Genomic DNA, 19,376 nt, shown 5'->3' on the forward strand with positions numbered 1-19,376 from the left:
CGCACGGCACAGTCTAGAAGGAATAGTTACGTCTATAGGAAGGTTTGTGATGTTGCTTACATGGTTGGGGAGACGTTATTGCTCAAGGTTTCACCCATGAAGGGTGTTGTGAGGTTCGAGAAGAAGGGAAAGTTGTGCCCTCGATATATTGGGCCGTTTGAGGTGCTTCAGAGGATTGGAGAGGTGGCTTACAAGCTTGCCTTGCCACCTAGTTTCTCAAGTGTTCATCCGGTATTTCATGTATCTATGCTCCGGAAGTATATTGGCGATCCATCTCATATTTTGGATTTCAGCACACTTCAATTGGATGGTGATTTAACTTATAATATGGAGCCGGTGGCCATTTTGGGTTGGTAGGTTAGAAAGTTAAGGTCAAAGGACATAGATTTAGTGAAGGTGCAGTGGAGAGGTCAGCCAGTTGAGGAGGCTACTTGGGAGCAAATATCCATCCCTATTTGAGACTCCATGTACGTTTCTAGCCCCGTTCAAGGACTAATATTTGTTTAAGAGAGAGAGAGGATGTAACAATTGGCCGATCGTTTTGAGAGTTGTAGCCTTGTTCCTCCATTTAATGCTCATTCCTTGCTTAATTGTTGTTATGTAACTAGTTGGGGTAGGATGTTCGGGTCCGGAGATGTTTCAGAATGAATTGAGACACTTAGTCTCAAGGTTGGAAGCTTAAGTTGGAAAGATTGGCCGGATGTTGACTTGTGTGTAAATGACTCCGGAATGGAGTTTCGATGGTTATGTTAGATTCGTTGGGTGATTCTGGACATAGGAGCATGACCGGATAGTGAATTGGAGGCCCGTAGTTGAATTAGGCTTGAAATGGCGAAAGTTGGAAATTTAGAAGTTTGACCGAGAGTTGACTTTGTGGTTACCGGGCTCGGATTGGAGTTCCGGAAGTTGGATTAGGTCTGTTGTGTCATTTGTGACTTGCGTGTAAAATTTGAGGTCAATAGGACGTAATTTTCTAGGTTTTGGCATCGAATGTAGGTGTTAGAAGTTCAAAAGTTCATTAGGCTTGAATCGACACGTGCTTCGTGGTTTTATCGTTGTTCGAGGCAATTTGAGGACTCGCTAAGTTCGTATCATAATTTAGGACTTGGTGGTATTTTTGGTTGAGGCCTCAGAGGCCTCGTGTGGAGTTCAAACGAATATCAAATCAAGTTATAAGTTGGGTAACTACGGAAACTCACCAGTTCTACTGCAATTGCCTCTGCGGAGCTTTGATCGCAGGTACTAGCAAGGGAGAGCAGGTGTGTCCATGAGAGGATTGTGCAGTGGTCATCGGCACAAAAGAGGTTCTACAGATGCGGATGCACATTTATGCAAGATCGACCACAGAAGCGGATTTGGTTAGGCAGCAAGGGCGTCGCAAGAGCGAAGAAGGTTTGCATATACGGTCCCACAAGTGCGACGATGGGACCTCAGGTGCGAGAGGTTTCTAGTTAAGTGGGTTTGCAAGACCGTGGTATTCTCTGCAAAAGCGGATGGGCAGGTGCGAGCCCATGCTCAGCAGGTGCGAAAATGTCAGGGCAGTGTTTAAATTCGAGGGTTTCCAAGATTTTCATCATTTTGGACATTTCAAACTCGGGCTTAGGCCATTTTTAGGATGGATTTCGAAGGGATTTTTGTGGCAAGTCACATGTGGTTAAATTTATTCAATAATTATGCTTCCCCATTGAACTTCCTACTTAGATTGTCTATTTTTTAGGTGTAATTTTGGAGTTTGAGGCTAAGGATTTAGAGAGTTTAAATTCAGGATTTGGGTGTCGATTTGGTGGCGGATTTTGTTAAATTTAGTATGGTTAGACTCGTTGTCGAATGGGCTTTCAGATATTGTAACTTTTATTGGATTTCGAGATGTGGGCCCAGGGGCCAATTTTTTTGTTGACTTTTTGACTTTTGATTAAGAACTTAGTATGTGCTTATGGAATTGATTCGTTTAGCTTGTGTTGATTATATCGAACTGTTTGTGGCTAGATTCGAGACATTAGAAGCCAATTCGTGAGGCAAAGGCATGTTTGAGTAGAGTTTTGCACAACTTGAGGTACATAACAATTCTAATCCTGGTCTGAGGGTATGAAACCCCAAATTACGTATTATGTGATTGGTGTTCAGGTGATGAGCGTGTGAGCATGCATCATAGGAATTGTGCTTGGTCAAGTCCGTGGAACTGTATAGTTGAATAACCTGTTGTTATCGATATATTTTCCATCTGTTAGAGAAATTTAGCTGCAAGTCATGTTAGAAATCATGCTTAGGTTGTATGTTGGTACTGTTGGGACCCACAGAGGTTGCATTACATGTTGAATTAATTTCTTAATTCGAAATCATGCACTCAGTCACCGTTATTATTTGCATATCATATCTCAATCATTGTTGTCATTTATTCATACATCATATCACCATTGCTTGAGCTTAATATCATGATTCTTGTGAGCCCGAGAGACTGGAGATATTGACGACTGAGTGAGGCCGAGGGCCTGATTGTGAGGATATTTATGGGAGTGGGCTGCACGCCGCTACATGTTTATTTGATCCATGCCATGATTGGCTTATTATAGCGCTTGGGCTAGAATCGCCTCTCTGTAGTCGGCACAACCATAGTGAGCGAAGGTACCTATTGAGTTCAAGTGCGAGTGCCGAGCATGAGTCTCGAGCGACTAGGAGAAATGAGTGTTTGTGAGGATGGAGTGATTGTGAGGTTGGAGGGAATGGGAGGATTGAGTGACTGATACTCTCAGAGTATGCATATGATTCCATTACTGTTTGTACATCAATTGGCATATATAACTATCATGTAGTTACTAAGATGTGTCATATCCTGTTTCAATTGAATTTGACATGATTTAACTATTTTGGCTTTAATTGTCAAACTTGAAAGCATGCCTACTTTCCTGGGTTGTAATTCTATAACTGAATTGTACCTGTGAAGCTCGTCATTACTTTCAGTCCAATAGTTAGTCTTGTTACTTATTGAGTTGGATGTACTCACGCTACACCTTGTACTTCGTGTGCAGATCCGAGTGTTTCTAGACACGGTGGGTGCTGATTATTTGAGCAACTTAGTCGTTCGGAGATTTCGAGGTAGTTGTCCGGTGTCCGCAGACCTTGACTATCCTCCCCTATCTTTTAGCTTTATGTATTTAGTTTTAGTTTCTTTTTCATAGACAATATTTCAGACTTGTTTTGTATAGACGCTCATGTATTTAGTGACACCATGGTTTTGGTAACTTTAATATTGAGTTTTGATCTTCTATCTAGTTTATGAGAGCTTTAATTATTTTAACCTGTCATAGTTCATTTTTCATTTAAAAGTGTTGGAATTGCTTTGAGGAGTCGGCTTGCCTAGTACCATGTTATGCTCCATCACGACAAGCTAAGTTTTGGGTCGTGACAAGGGTCCTCCTATATAGGACTTCCCCATTAGGGAAAAAGTGTAATTCTCTAGTTTCCTTAATGCTCGCTTCTGACCATTAGTGGCACTCTCTGGATATTCTCTTGCTTCGAGGAACTTTTTGATGTCGTGTGATAATAGATGATAATCATGCAATTTAGCTAATATTTACACTCTAATTTGGCTGCACTTTATCAATGTTTGATTGTAAAAGATAACAAAATGCTCTAATTAAGAGTTTTATGCTTTGTAGGAGCCATTCCAATCTAGGAGGAAGCTAAAAGAGTGTTTTGGAGTTAATATGGAGCATGGAAGGCCAATTGGAGGATAATATGATCGAAAGGAGAAGAAAGTGCAAGGACCAAATCCACGCCCAGGTCCGCAGTCAGGTCCGCGGTTGCGGACAGAAGTTGTGCCAAATCTGTGGTCCATCTGTGGTCCATCTGTGGCCGCCGACGGGGTGCTCGGAGCCAAATATTGCAAGGTCAATTGTGTAATTTCCATAATGACTCTTCTTGACCTATAAGAAGCCCAGCTCACCCAAAAAAGGGATATCGAGGTTTTTGAAGTATTTGTGAAGGCAAAACAGGCAAGAAGCAAGGCGGAAGATTCGACATAGAGTTTTTACCTTTCTTCTTCTTATTTTTGTCATTGAGGATGAATTATATCGTTATGATTGTGAAAACGATGATGCTTAGCTAAACTCCTAATCTAGGGTTTTGATGGACTCTCTTGGAGGATGAATTTCTTGTTATGTTGATATAGATTTGCCATAATATTTTCTCTATTTGTTCAACTATATTGTGATTGTTGTTGATTGAAGGGCCCTCAATCGGCTGTGCCTATTTAGTATGCATTACTCGGGAGAGAGTATATATTTAGGTAGTTGTTGAACAACACCACTCCTAATGTATATGAGGGATCAATACGAATGGTTTAAAGGTGGAATTAGGGATAACGAAACCTTGGGTGCGATCTAAGTAAGCTGTAACTAAGCCCAGCTAGTGTAATTCGGGAGAATATGTCTATTATATTGTTGAAATTACTCGAGAAAGAGTTACGATAGTCAGAGTGCTCATGATCGATAGAGAAAACTTAGGCAAATTTATAGCAAACATAGCGTAAAGGATTCCGACAAGAGGGAAAATCAGAAACTTAGACCATTCTCATTCTTGCTTACAACAAGTTTATAGCTAGTTCTTAATTTCTGCATTTTTGTTACATAATATTTAGTTAATAAATACCAAATTTGTTATTCAAATATCTCTAAAGATTGAATACATAAATTTCTGTGAGTCCAATAGATGTGATCGATAGGTTAATTTCCTGTGAAATTCGACTCCGGACTTGTTAACTAGAATATATTTGCAGCGACCGCTTTGTCCTTTTTATAAGGTATAGTTGGGCGTGATCAAATTTTGGTGTCGTTGCGGAGGAATTAATGGTGTTATTGATTGCAGTTAAAAAGAAGTGCAAAAATTCTTAGTGTAGTCAATTTTCTTCAATTTAAACTGACCATTTAAATTCTAACATTTTTAGTCATGGTTGTTACAGGTGCATGCCTAGAAACTCCTCAAGAACTGGTGAATTGCTCGAAACATTATCAGATCCTGAGAAATTTTTCAAGGCATTGAATCGTGCAAACAAGAAAGACAAAAAACAACAGAACTTAACCGAAAACATTGAACCAGACATGGAGGACGATAATCTAAACAACAGAAACAACGTGAATGACCCAAATGATTAGGGTGGCACCTCTTGTGCCAGAAGGAGCACTATATTATTGGGCACAACCTACCACTGACAACTTAGCAACTGCCATTGTAGTCCCTCAGATACAACCAGATTCATTCCAAATAACAAATAACATGCTACATCTATTGCAGAATAAGAGACTATTCTCTAGGTCATACGTTGAAGATCCTTAGCAGCATCTAAAGAATTTCCTGTCAATTTGTGCTACACAGAGGCAGCACAACATGACACAAGAAGCAATACGTTTGTTGTTGTTTCCATTCTCAGTGACAGGATCAGCTCAGACTTGGCTTAATTCACTCCCCATCAACTCCATCACTACTTGGGAGGAATTAGTCAAGCAATATTTGAGCAAATTTCATCCACACAATAAGACTGCTCAGCAAATTGATGAGATATTGAGCTTCAGACAGAAACCAATTGAGATGCTACACGAAACGTGGGAGAGATTCAAGCTTCTGCTGGTTATGTGTCCACATCATGGTATTCTGGAGCAGATGTTGGGGCAAAGATTTTACATGGGTTTGGCAGATAGTTTGAAAGCCAATGGTGATGTTTCAACAGGTGGGGCATTTTTTAGCAAAACATTCAGAGAGAGAAATATCGTACTTGACAAGATGGCACAAAACTTAGGATGGACAACAAGAAATGCTCCAATCACTCCTGTGGTTCACTCAGTGGTTCTAGACCCGACTAACTCTATAGCTGAAAATATGGCCACTCTAATGACACAAATGAGAATCCTCACCAAAAAGGTTGAAGAATTAGGCCGGAAGTAGCAGGTACACATAGTTGATGCAACTAATGGGGGTCTATGTACATCATGCATTAATCAGCCATATGTTTGCTCGTGGAGTGCTGAAGGTGATAATCAACAATAGTAAGAGAACATGAATTATGTGGCCAACTATGGGGGACCGAGACCAGGTGGTCAGAATTGAGGTCAGCAGAATCAACAATACAGAACAGCTCAGTAGCAGTATAATAACAACAATACTCATGGGTCTATGCGACCACAGGGGAAAATGGTGCCTTACCAAAGGCAACAAGGGTACAACCAGCAAAATCAGCAGTAAGCTTATCAACAACCTCCACAACAATAGATTATGAGACATGAAGATGGGTTTGCTAAACTTGAAGGAATGATGCAATAAGTGATTGGGTCTACTGGAAAACTAGCTGACAGAGTAGACTCACATGAGTCAGCGATTAAGAATATTGAGATCCAGTTAGGACAAATTTCCATGGCCCTAAATAATCGTCCTCATGGGATGTTACCTGCAGACACCCAAATCAATCCAAAAGAGCAGGGCTCGAAGCAGCTAATGGCAGTGAGTCTCTGCAATGGTAGGGACTTAGATCTGGAGCAAGAAATTCTCCACAAAAGCAAGCTGACTGAGACACTGGTGCTAGTACCCATTGAGATAGATGATTCAGCAGGTTTAACTGAGGTGACGGTGCAGAATGCGTAAGAAAACACCAAAAACGAAGAAGAGGTTATGAAAGAGATTGAGGTTGCACCGGAATCGACAATAGAAGAAGTGCCTGAACAAGAAAAAAACCAAATCACAGGGAAGAAACGACCTCCAGCACCATTCCCATAGAGATTAGCCAAGTATCATAAAGATGCGCAGTATAAAAAATTTTTGAAGATGTTGAAGAAAATTTAGGTAAACATTCCATTGATTGATGCTTTAAAGGAGATGCATGGTTACGTGAAGATGATGAAGGACTTGATATCCCGCAAGTTTGACTTTCAAGACTTGGCCACGATTAAACTGACTCAGGCCTACAGTGTTGTTATGACGAGACCTATAGCTGAGAAGCTATCTGACCCAGGGAGATTCACAATAGGTAACTTTGCATTTGCTAAGGTACTATGTGATCTGGGAGCAAGCATAAACCTTATACCCCTAGCTATCTACATAAGTCTAGGCATTGGAAGAGCAAGTCCCACGTCTATGCTACTACAGCTGGCTGACCGAATAGGGAAGAGGCCCTTTGGGATTCTAGATGATGTATTGGTCCAGGTTGGGAAGCTTGTGTTCCCAGCAGATTTTGTCATCCTTGAATGTCGGGTTGACAAGGAAATTCCCATAATTTTGGGAAGACCATTCTTGGCCACTGGGATAGCCTTAATTGATTGTGAAACTGGAGAGCTCAAGAGGAGATTAAATGATGAAGAGATAACATTCAACGTGCAGAAATTTATGCGGAGACAAAGTGAATTTTCTAATTGCTCTCTAATAGATGCACTGGATGTGGTCCTGGAGGAGGAAGATGAAGCTTTGAACATTAAATACCCTCTAGCAACTTGTCTCATTAACTTAGACGAAGCTAACGGTGAAGACTTGGAAGAGTGGGTACTTGCTCTTGAAGGCCAAGGTTTTTGGAAAAGGGAGCTTGAATTTGAGGCTTTGTACTTAGAGGAAAGAAAAACTTCTCCAGCTAAGCCATTAATAGAAGAGCCACCAAAGTTGGAACTAAAGCCACTACCATCCCATCTCAGGTATGCATTCTTAGGACCTGACTTAACTTTACTTATTATTATCTCAGCTAGTTAGTTAGATGTGAAAGCACAACAACTTTTTCATGTACTAACTGAATGCAAGACTGCAATTGGATGAACCATTGCAGACATTAAGGGGATCAGCCCGACCTTCTGTATGCATAAGATTCTACTGGAAGATGATGGGCACAAACCTTCTAGAGAACATCAAAGAAGGCTGAACCCCAACATGAAAGAAGTGGTGAAAAAGGAAGTAATTAAATGGTTAGATGCGGTAATCATATTCTCCATCTCTAACAGCAACTAGGTTAGCCCAGTGTAGTGTGTACCAAAAAAGTAAGGTATAACGGTAGTGAAAAATGAAAAGAACGAGTTGATCTCTACACGAACAGTCATAGGTTGGCGGATTTGTATGGATTACAGGAAATTGAACTTTGCCACCAGGAAGGACTATTTCCCACTGCCATTCATTGATCAGATGCTAGATAGATTGGCAGGGAGGTCTCATTTTTGCTTTCTGGATGGGTACTTGGGGTATAATCAGATCTCTATTTCCCCGGAGGATAGGGAGAAAATGTTGTTTTCCTGCCCTTATGGAATCTATACTTTTCGGAAAATGTCGCTTAGCTTATGCAACACACCTACCATATTCCAAAGGTGCATCATGGCCATCTTCACAGATATGGTATAGGAGATAATGGACGTTTTCATGGATGACTTCTCAGTGATGGGAAACTCATTTGATGATTGCCTTGTGAACTTGAGAAGAGTTTTGAAAAGGTGTATCAAGACTAATCTGGTACTCAACTGGGAAAAGTGTCATTTCATGGTACATGAAGGTATAGTCTTAGGACACTTAGTGTCAAGTAAAGGTATTAAGGTGGATCGTGCAAAGGTTGATGTGATAGAAAAGGTTGCACCACCCACCTCCATCAAAACAATCAGAAGTTTTCTTGGGCACGCCAGTTTCTATAGGAGATTTATAAAAGATTTTCCAAAATTTCTAACCCCTTGTGCAAATTGCTTGAAAAAGATCACCCTTCTGTATTTTCTAATGACTGTAATGTAGCTTTTGAGGAATTAAAGAAGAGACTGGTAACAGAACCTATCATAGTTGCGCTCGACTGGGAGCAACCATTTGAGCTGATATATGATGCGAGTGACTATGTTGTGGGAGCAGTTCTTGGGCACCAAAAAGATAAGATGATGCATCCAATATACTATGCAAATAGAACGCTGAGTAGAGCCCAATTAAATTACACTATGACCGAGAAGGAGATTTTGGCAGTGGTGTTCGTATTTGACAATTTCAGGTCTTACCTGATAGGTTCAAAGGTAATTATTTATACTGACAATGGTGCTCTTAGGTACTTAATTGAGAAGAAGGAGTCAAAATTGCACATGATTCGATAGGTGCTACTGCTGCAAGAATTTGATTTGGAGATCTGTGACCGAAAGGGAATGAAGAACCAAGTAGTTGACCATTTATCCAGGCTGGAAGGAGCTGAAAAGAAAGTTGAGGTAGAAGAGATTCTGGAAACTTTTCTAGATGAATAACTACTGGCCATGAGTCTCGAGGAAGCGCCATGTTATGCAGACATTTCAAAATACCTGGCAAGCGATATTGTTCCTTATGACCTTTCCTCTATTCAAAAGAAAACGTTCTTTCGTGATTGTAGCATGTATTATTGGGATGAGCCTTATCTATTTAGGATTTGTGTTGATAACATGAACCAGAGATGTATCCCTGAGATAAACCAGTCTTCTATTTTGCAGGCTTGTCACGAGTCACCATATGGTGGGCACTTCGGGGGAGTAAGGATAGCTGCGAAAGTCTTGGAGTTGGGGTTATACTTGCCAACACTATTCAAAGATGCACATCTATAGATAAAAGGCTGTGATGAATGCCAACGAACCGGGAACATTTCCTGCAGCCATGAGATGCTCATAAACCCAATTCAGGAGGTAGAAGTGTTTGATGTATGGGGGATCGAATTCATGGGGCCTTTCGTCAGCTTATATGACACCAAGTACATACTCATCGTTGTGGACTACGTATCCAAATGGGTAGAAGCTGCAGAACTCCCTACAAATGATGCAAAAGGGGTAATTGGTTTTTTGAGAAAGAACATATTCACTCGATTTGGCACCCCAAGGGCAATAATTAGTGATAGAGGCACTCACTTTTTTAATCGAGCTTTTACAAAGTTATTGGAGAAGTATGATATACGCCACAAGGTGTCCACCCCATATCATCTATAAATAAGCGGGCAAGTGGAAGTCTCGAATAGAGAAATAAAAAGTGTGCTAACTAAAACTGTGAATGTAACTAGAACAGATTGGGAAAGGAAGTTAGATGATGCACTTTGGGCGTATTGAACCGCTTTCAAAACTCCAATTGGCATGTCGCCATACAAGTTAGTTTCTGGGAAGGCATGTCATTTACCAGTAGTGTTGGAGCATAGATCTTGGTGAGCATTGAGATAGTTGAATCTTGATAGTGAAGCTGCAGGAACATGTTGAGTAATGGAGTTGCACGAGCCTGATCAGTTTAGATATCATGCTTTTGAGAGCACAAGATTATATAAGGAGAGAATGAAGACGATACATGATAGGAATATTATTGAGCGGAATTTTAAACTTGGAGATACGATATTGCTATACAACTCACATCTGAGGTTGTTTCCGGGCAAATTGAAGTCACGATGGTCAGGGCCTTTCCGGGTGGTTGAAATTCAGCCCATAGGTGCTGTAGAGATTGTTGTGAGTAATGACTCTCTCACGTTTAAAGTCAATGGGCATAGGTTAAAACATTATGTGGGCATAGAGGAAGCAAAGGAAGTGTCAGTGACCCATTTGATCGAGCCTCCACAGTTGAGCGTACTTTAAATACGCTTATTTGTGTCGTGCCGCGACATTAAATCGGGCGCTTCATAGGAGGCAACCCATTGATTTGTTGTATTCGTCGGGGTTACGTAAGCAGCCCAGAGGTACAAAAAAAAAACTTGGACGCCTAATCTGCGGTCGTAGATCTGACCGCGGATCAACCGCATATTTTAAGAATGTTCTGTCCGCGGTCGCGGATCCGGCCGCGAACCTAGCAAAGTTAGGTATCAAATTTTTAATTTTTTTATTTTTTTATTTTCTTTCCCACCTCACCCCCTTTTTAATTATTTTTGTTTTCTTTAATTAACCCCCCCCCCCCCCATCCGCATTCCCATGTTTTGTTTTCCCCCCTCCCTTCATATAAACAACACAAAACAAAACAAAAAAACACTCCTCCTTCACCAATTACTAATGCATACCTTCCCCATTCTTCACCAAATTCCCTTCTCTTCTTCCCACTCTCTACTCACCCACTCTTCCATCTTCGTTCATCACAAGGTTCTCAAGTAAGTACATGATTCTACTCTCTTCTTTTAGTTTCTTTTGTTTTGTTCTTTTCAATTTTTTTTCATTCTTTGTATCTTCTATTTTAGGTATAAGCAAGTAGAAATCTAGGTATTCTTATCTATACTGTATTTGTTGGTATAATTGTTGATATGTGAGGACATTAGGATGGTTGGGTTGGAAAAACATTGTTGAGTTGTGAATAATGAGGGTTTAATTGGGTTCTTTGGTACATTGGGGGGCATGTGCACAAGAGGTGTTTGTTGAATTTCCCCAATGAATTTTTTAGTATAAATTATGACCTTGAGGGGCGAGTGAAGTCATAGTAACCGCCCTTGGGTCACCTATTCTGCTGATTCTTGATACTAATGGTTGTAGCGTAAGTACAATAAGATCTTCAAAGAAGATACGCACTACTGGTGGCTCGTCCCGTGCACGAGTATCGTCGAGTTCAAGGCAGTTTGATAGCACTAGGTTTGTCTCCAGAGCTACCCAAGACCATTTTGGCTAGAAGTCTATTAGAAAACCGGTACCAAAACGAAGAGTTGAAAGGGGTTCCCTTCCGGCTGAGTGCCCCAATATGTATAGGGATATAACTAAGCACGAGCTCGACATCTTCTTCGAGGAGCTGGAGGAAGGTAACTTGTTGCTTGTTAGGGAATTTTATGCCAACTGTTCCGAACATGAGGATCATGTTTGTTTTGTGCGACAAAAGAGGGTGAATGCCTCGATTGAAGCTATCAAAAGAGTGTGTCGCTTGCTTGCATTTACTGGGGAGGTGGATTACTATGATACTTATAAGAGAGAACCCACAAATTGGCAATTGTTTTTCCAAACTATCTGTAACCCAGACAAGGAGATAGTGTGGGTTGTTCAGGGATCGAAGTTTCACTCCTCCTCACTCACCTTTGAAGGTAAGTGTTGGTTGTACATCATCAATAGTTGACTGCTATCGTCCCACAAAACCACTGAAGTTAATGGACCGTGAGCTTCTTTGATCTGGTGCTTCATGAATGGCCACAATTTTGATGTGGCCAAGGTTATTCACTCGGAGATGTTCATCCGTTCAACATTGAGGAGGTATGGGTTCTTCTTCCCATCTCTAGTAACTCAATTGTGTCGGGTTGTAGGGGTATTAGAGAACCCCCATGCAAACGGCAAGGTGAAGAAAGAAACAATGTTCCGGGCTTCCAAGGTGAGTATTAGTAAAGAGACGGTGGCAGCCAGTTCAACTGATAGTGATGATTCTGAGGCATCCGAGGAGGTAGATGATGAGCAGGATGAGGTGGGGGCTGAGTCACCATCCAATGAGCATTTTGCGGAAGCCGAAGGGTCATCCGGGGTTGGTCGGGTTCTTAGAGCAGGAAATGGTGGGGCTGCGTACTACTGTCATAGACTTGGGGAATAGAGTTGATGCCTTGGCCACCTAAAATGCTAAATTAGAGAAGCAAATCATGGGTTGGTTGCATGCGGTGTGGAGGGCGTGTCACTTAGACCCCGACACTGTCTCTGATCAATACTGATCTTTTAAGGAAGTTCCTTTGCCTCGCAGTACTTTCTATTTTATGACATGAGGACTTGACATCTTTTTAAGTGTGGGGTGGGGATTACTTCGTTGGTATGTTGTGTATATATAGGAATGTAGCTTGATTCTCGTTTGATTGTAGTCTTTGGTTAATTTGATTGTAATCGTTGGTTAGTTTGATTTTTGTTTTTTATTAGTAGTCAAAATGTGTTCGACTTGTCCCGACAACGGATATCACTTGATGGGTTTCTTGAGGGTCTAAGTTGATTAAAAAAAATATTTTCTTCTGTAGGTAGTATATCAATTACCCCTTAGTTTTTCTTTTGACCGCGGTTCTTTTCCAAGGGTTGTTTTTGAACCAGGTTAGTTAGTTTTTTTTTAATTAGGTATTTGTAGGCTAAGGGCTGATATGGAAGAGGATCCCTGAACGCTGTCGCGCCCCCTTTTTCCTCGCGGAGTCCGAGTTTCGACATTCATTGGGAATAACTCATTTCCTTTTGGAAATTGGGTATGGAATTTGAAGAATCGCCATCTAACGGATTTAAGGTGCGTTAGGGAATCTAAAGCAAGTAACACATAAAACCGGTTTGCACTACCAGAGATTGGGTAAGGGCTCAAAATAACCTTAGTAGGAAGGTCTTAGGCACCCCTCAAGGTCCACAATGGTGGGTCCCGGCCGAACTCAAATTAGGTGAATTGGTCTTAAGCAAACAAAGTAATTTAGACAAACAGATATTTTGTTTAGAACAAGGGGCAAAGGGGGTCCTAGTTTTTTTTAGCCTCTAGGATCACTTCTGTGCAATACTTGGTAATCGTCCCCTAAATTGGAATGTTACACATAGCATTAGTGCACAGATCATCATATCCTTTACTACCGATTACCCTCCCCTTAATGGTTATATAAGTGATTATAATTTAGATGTACCATATGTGTGCATTACCCGTCCCTTACTTATAGTCCTGAAGGTGTTTATGACTTCTAGTTAAGGTGGATCTAGACCTCCCTATAGTGCTTAAAAGGAGAAAATCTAAGCGACAAGCAAAAACAAATAAGACTGCCATATAAAGGAACAGTTAAAGGCTCATATTTACCTCCACAAATAAACAAGCAATTGCACATCTCAAACAGCAGTATTTCAGATACTTTAAAAGTCCTATAGCAGGATATCTAGGTAAGCGTAAAACATAACATATGCAGTGTTTTATTAAAAGTGAAGCAGAAGGTACTTAATCAGTTGCCTACTGATTTTAGGACTATCTAAATCTAGGTAGTAAACAAAGCATAGTTTTATAATTTCAAGGTTTTAGTTGCCCTACAAGCTTGCCTAGGCGCGGATCAACGATGTCCTATGATCATGGTATCTAGTCATTAATCAGAACTACGATAAACCAGTAAAAAATTTTAAACAGGCAGTTTGGTTCATTAAGTCCTAGAGGCATGTTGTCTAGGTGTAGAAATTGATTTAAACTTATAGACATGGTATCTGATTGCAGAAATTTATTTTAAACCTCATTTTCATGATATCTAGAATGCAGGATTGATTTTAAACTTATAGGTCAGTTATATAAATGCACATAAGTAAACAAACATCGCAACAACCTATAGACATAGTTTCTAAATGCAGGACTAGTTTTAAGCCCTATAGGCAAGGTATCTACCATTTCCCAATAAAATATATGTAAGAACCCCTCCCATTTTTACTAATATCCCCAATATCTGTTTACAAAGAAATTATTATTACAAACCAAACATAAATAATGAATTACAGGAGTGAAACTACTAAACCTATAGGGAGCCTGAACAGGCCCAAATAATAAACCTGGAAAACTAGGCCTTCAACCAAATATGCAGTACCCCAACAACTCATAGTATCCAAGAGAGTATTCTGGTACGTCAAAGTTCCCAAGGGCCTCATGGACCCTGGGCAATGCTCACACCCAGACTCTCCTTAAAGAGAAACAGTCCTTGTGCAGTGTGGAAGGGCCAGCCCCAATGTGTCAGAGTTCAGAAGAGTCTCATGGACTCCAAAGTAGTGCTCACACTGGATGGCCAAGATCCTAAATATTTTAGGAGTAGGAATGGAAGGTAATGCTTGAAAGTTTAGAGATAGTTTTAAGAAAACAGTTAAGAAGTAAAGCAGTCCAGAAGTAAAACAGTTCAAGAGTGAAAATAGTTCAGGAGTAAAAACAGTTCAGAAGTGAAAACAGTCAGAAGCATTCTGAAACAAAGGGGTCTCAGTAGGAATATAGTCATAAAGCAAAGGCCCATATTGCCCAGATTTAACAGAAGGAGCTTAGTCCTGAACTCCATCAGTTAACAACAGATAGAATCAATTAGTTTAACAAGGTTTCTCATGGTCTTGATCCCTTAGCTATTACTAGGTTATCATACATGCATGTATTAATCATAGGACAACATACTAGGATCGAACAATCACACAGAAAATCAAGAAGAGTTGAGGGCATAGAGACCATGACTTAATTAAGAGTTTGTTAAGGATGCGCATTTAGGACAGGGCAAGTAGACATAGATCTAATGGCATAGAGGCAGACATGTAGATATGTTAAAAGCAGGAAAACACATAGGTATAGTTAATAGAAGTAGGGATGCTGATTAAGAGTATTAGCATGAAGCACATAGGTCTAGTTAAGAATAGGCAGGCTGATAACAAAGATCATACTGATTTAGTAACATGAAAGTAGACATGCTGAGAACAAGAAATACACAAGTTAAATCATACAGAGGCTTGAATGATAGTAAAGTGGAGGCATACCAGTTACAGATGATCAACAGAAGATGATAGGTGTACAGAAATTAGTGGTCTAGCCTTGGCTTTCAGGTAAGCAATGCAATAAACACAAGTAGCATAGATGTTTTGAGAGCAAAGCTTTTGTGTGTGTCTGTGTGTTTTTTGAACTATGTTTGTGTGTGTGTGTGTGTGTGTTAAATAAAAGAGGTGAAGCTTATATAGCATTGAACAGAGTAAACAAATAAGGCAAGGGAAAATTAACGGCACATAAATAAAGTATGCAAATCAATTAACCAGTCAGTCAAGCCTAAACCTAATCAATTAATAAGACAGAATACGGGAAATATTACATAAATTAGGGAGAATCTCATACAAAATCAGCCAGCAGGCATGATTAAAGTTAAATAAGGCAAGCAATAAGTCTAAAGACCAATAGATTAGACTAACTAATCTAAATAAGGCAAGTAATACCAATTAAAAGTCATAAATGAGGAAAATAGGTAGAATCATGGGGAAGTACTAATTTTAACAGAAAAAATATAATTTGAACCCTAAGTGAAATCAGTCAATCTATTTTGATTGACAGAGATAAACAATAACGGGAAAAATTGAAGCAGACAGTGAGACAAATGAACAAACAAAGGACTAGAACATAGGCATGAAATAGTCGGTAGAACTAGTAAAGATAATGAGATTCAAACACTTAGAATCTTTAGAAATGTTTTGTAGAAACAAGAAGAAGTGGAACCCTAGGTTTAGAGAAATATTAAGATCGATTAATAGGAAGGAAAGAAGAAAAATGTTAGAGAAAAATGCTATAGAAACTCGAAACCACTTCAAATCTACAGCAAATAATAAAGAATCAAAACCCTAACTTTGAGGAACATTAAAATCAGTCGATGATAAGAAGAACGGGAAAATTTTAAAGAAAACTTCCGTATAAACTTGAAAACATTTCAGATGTACAAGGATCTGAACAGGTTCAATGTGTAAGAGATGAGGGTTTTGAGAAAGTGACAGAGATAAAAGAAAATCTAGTTTGGAACCAGAGATTCTAGTCATAAACACAAGATAATAGCACTCACAAATAGAGATGGCCATAGGTGGATTCTTAAACGGTTTCGAACAAAATCTGGGATGGATCTCTTCGAGATCCCTTCATGAAACAACAAAATCGAACAACCAGAAGAGGTAAGAGGCCATTAGGGGCCTCAAATCACCAAGGAATCCCATGGAACGAGTAATAATTGAAGGGTTTGAGGTAGAAATTAGGTGAGGGCGCTAGGGTTAGGGTTTGTTCCATAGAGAACCGGAGAAGAAGAGGATCTAAGGGCGGCTGGTTGTAACAAATGAATAGGGTTAGGGGGTCGTTTGAGTTATAAATTGAAAGAATGAATGTGGACCGTTGATCTCAAAGATCAACGGCCACCATTAGAGGGGATTTGGGTCGGGTAGGATTTAATTGGGTTAGGTTTGATTTGAATTGGGCTTGGGTTAATTAAAGTGGATTGGGGGGTCCGATTTTGGGTATAAATTAGGGGCTATTTGTTAAATACCCAATTAATTAATAAAATAGTTTATAAAAATAGCTAGTTAAATGATAAAAATGACTTTTATGCATGAAGATGATTTAAAATAATTACTTAATAATATAAAAATATAAAAAGTCATTTTCTCTATAGATAATATAGTTATACATATGTAGGGACTATTTTTCCAAAACATGCAATTATAGTCTTAAAATGCAATTAAGAATATTTGAACACTCATATGAGTATAAATGATAAATTTAGATGACTAAACCATTGTAAAGTAATATGAGGGGTACTTATTAAATATTTATATAATTAAAAATGCAGAAATAAATTGATTTAGGGCCTTTAAAAATTATAGAAAAATTATAACAACACTTGTGAATGTTTGTAAATGCATGTACAATATTTTGTAAGTATTTATGCGTATTTAAAAATATATGAGGGAAAAATTGGGTATCAACAGCTGCCCCTCTTTACCCGGAAATGATGAAAGAGTTTTTAGGTAATGTCACGACTCGGATTTCCCATCCTTGGGAGTCGTGATGATGCCTACTTGTGAAAGCTAGGCAAGCCGACTATTTCAATTATTTAACCCTTTTTCATTTTTAATCCCTTAACAATTATGAGCTAACATTTTATAAATAGCCAAAATAATAAAGCGAAAGAATGAAATGTAACAATTTAAAATAATACCGATACAAATCCATAAACATAAGCTACCTAGAACTGGTGTCACAATCTCACAGACTTTCTAAGAATACTACAAATAGGGTCCAAACTAAATAGATACACGTCTGTCTCTGAAATAATAAAGAATAGAATAAAACTAGATAGGAAGGGGACGCCAAGGCCTGCGGACGCCTGCAGGACTACCTAGGGTAGCCTGATGGACTGAAGGAAACAGCTTCACTGTGGTCCAAAAGCTCCAGCACCGGGATCTGCACACAGTGCAGAGTGTAGTATCAGCACAACCGACCCCATGTGTTAGCAAGTGCCTAACCTAACCTCGGTGAAGTAGTGACGAGGCTAGGACAAGACTACCAAATAAACCTGCATAGTTATATCATATACAACAAGTAATAATGACAGAAACTAGCAGTTAAAGATGGGAAGGGGAAACATGTTGCAGGGAATATCATGTACTAACAAAATCTCAGTAAAGAAGTGAAAGGAACATGAAAATTCAACTGTAAGAAAGAATAAGTAAATCAAAGAAAAGTGCACGGCATCACCCTTCGTGCTTTTACTCTCGTCCTCACCATAAGAATCGATATCACCCTTCGTGCACGGCATCACCCTTTGTGCTTTTACTCTCATACTCACCATGAGAATCAATATAATCGGCACGGCATCACCCTTCGTGCTTTTACCTGACATAATCATGGCACATAATTATCCTTCGTGCATTATTACTCATATCATGGCACGACATCGTACATCTTGCGGCACGGCATCACCCTTCATGCTTTTACCTCAAAATATTAGCACGACATCACCCTTCTTGCATTAACACTCTCAAAATCATGCACGGCCTCACCCTTCGTGCTTTACACTCTTCCTCACCCAAGAAAAAATCACAAAGAAATTTGGGCAAGGAAGTCAATAATATCACAATAAAATCCCGGCAAGGGAACAATAGCATAGCAACAATATCTCGGCAAGGGAAACAATATCATGAGTAATAACATCCCGGCAAGGCAGATAATATCAAAGGCAATAACATCCCGGCAAGGCAGATAACATCAAAAGCAATAACATCCCAGTAAGGGAGACAATATCATAAACCTCTTCTCTTTTCCATAATTTCCTCACAACTCATTTCTCAACTTGAGCCAACGCTCTACAATGTTCAGTTACTAATAATACTTCCACAAGCCTTGTTCAACAATAGAAATCATAATATAAAGCATGAGCAATACGAAACGGAGACACATTAATCATAGTATAAGACTCATGGGCATGATTGACACCGATATATAGATAATCGTCACCACACCTATACGTCGTACTCAACAATTAACACATCGCAAATAAGACACAACTACTAATCCATCAAGCTAAGGTTAGACCAAACACTTACCTCAATTTCACGAACACAATTCAAGCCTCAAATACCACTTTACCTCTTGTTTCCACAACCAATTCACTCGTATCTAGCCACAATTTACTTAACGATATTAATGAATGCTAAATGAATCAATTCTAATGCATGAAAATAGGTTTTCTAATGTTTTCCCCAAAAAGTCAAAAATCGACCCCAGACCCACATGGTCAAAATCCAAGGTTCGAACCAAATCCCGATTACCATTCACCCACGAACTCAAATATATAATTTTTTTTGAAATCGCACCACAAATCGAGGTCTAAATCCCCAAATTTTGAAAATCCTAAGTTCTACCCAAAACACCCAATTTTCCCTATGAAAACCCTTGATTTTGAATTGAAATCATGTGAAAATATGTTATAGATTAAAGAAAATGAGTTAGAAATGACTTACAATTGATTTGGA

General features: G+C 39.4%; 2 protein-coding genes across 2 annotated transcripts; both read left to right on the forward strand.

Annotated features, from left to right (window-relative positions):
- The first annotated feature begins 6,861 nt into the window (after positions 1-6,861).
- On the forward strand, positions 6,862-7,722 carry LOC107782482 (uncharacterized). The gene has a single exon (XM_075218463.1). It carries the CDS (start codon positions 6,862-6,864, stop codon positions 7,720-7,722), a length of 861 nt encoding a protein of 286 aa, XP_075074564.1.
- Positions 7,723-8,364: 642 nt separating this feature from the next.
- On the forward strand, positions 8,365-9,929 carry LOC142162147 (uncharacterized). The gene is made up of 3 exons (XM_075218464.1): positions 8,365-8,506; positions 8,737-9,002; positions 9,555-9,929. The coding sequence occupies exons 1-3, from the start codon at positions 8,365-8,367 to the stop codon at positions 9,927-9,929; spliced, it is 783 nt and encodes a 260-aa protein (XP_075074565.1).
- Positions 9,930-19,376: the final 9,447 nt, after the last annotated feature.

This window comes from Nicotiana tabacum, chromosome 7 (genome assembly GCF_000715075.1).
Source record: "Nicotiana tabacum cultivar K326 chromosome 7, ASM71507v2, whole genome shotgun sequence".
Classification (NCBI taxonomy): Eukaryota; Viridiplantae; Streptophyta; class Magnoliopsida; order Solanales; family Solanaceae; genus Nicotiana; species Nicotiana tabacum.

What these genes read in the sequence shown, in the direction of transcription:
- LOC107782482 (XM_075218463.1), top strand. Translation starts at nt 6,862, where the DNA reads ATGCATGGTTACGTGAAGATGATGAAGGACTTGATATCCCGCAAGTTT.
- LOC142162147 (XM_075218464.1), top strand. Translation starts at nt 8,365, where the DNA reads ATGGACGTTTTCATGGATGACTTCTCAGTGATGGGAAACTCATTTGAT. An exon ending in TCATTTCATGGTACATGAAG is followed by an intron (nt 8,507 to 8,736) that starts GTATAGTCTTAG and finishes ACTGTAATGTAG; the next exon opens with CTTTTGAGGAATTAAAGAAG. An exon ending in CTTACCTGATAGGTTCAAAG is followed by an intron (nt 9,003 to 9,554) that starts GTAATTATTTAT and finishes GCACATCTATAG; the next exon opens with ATAAAAGGCTGTGATGAATG.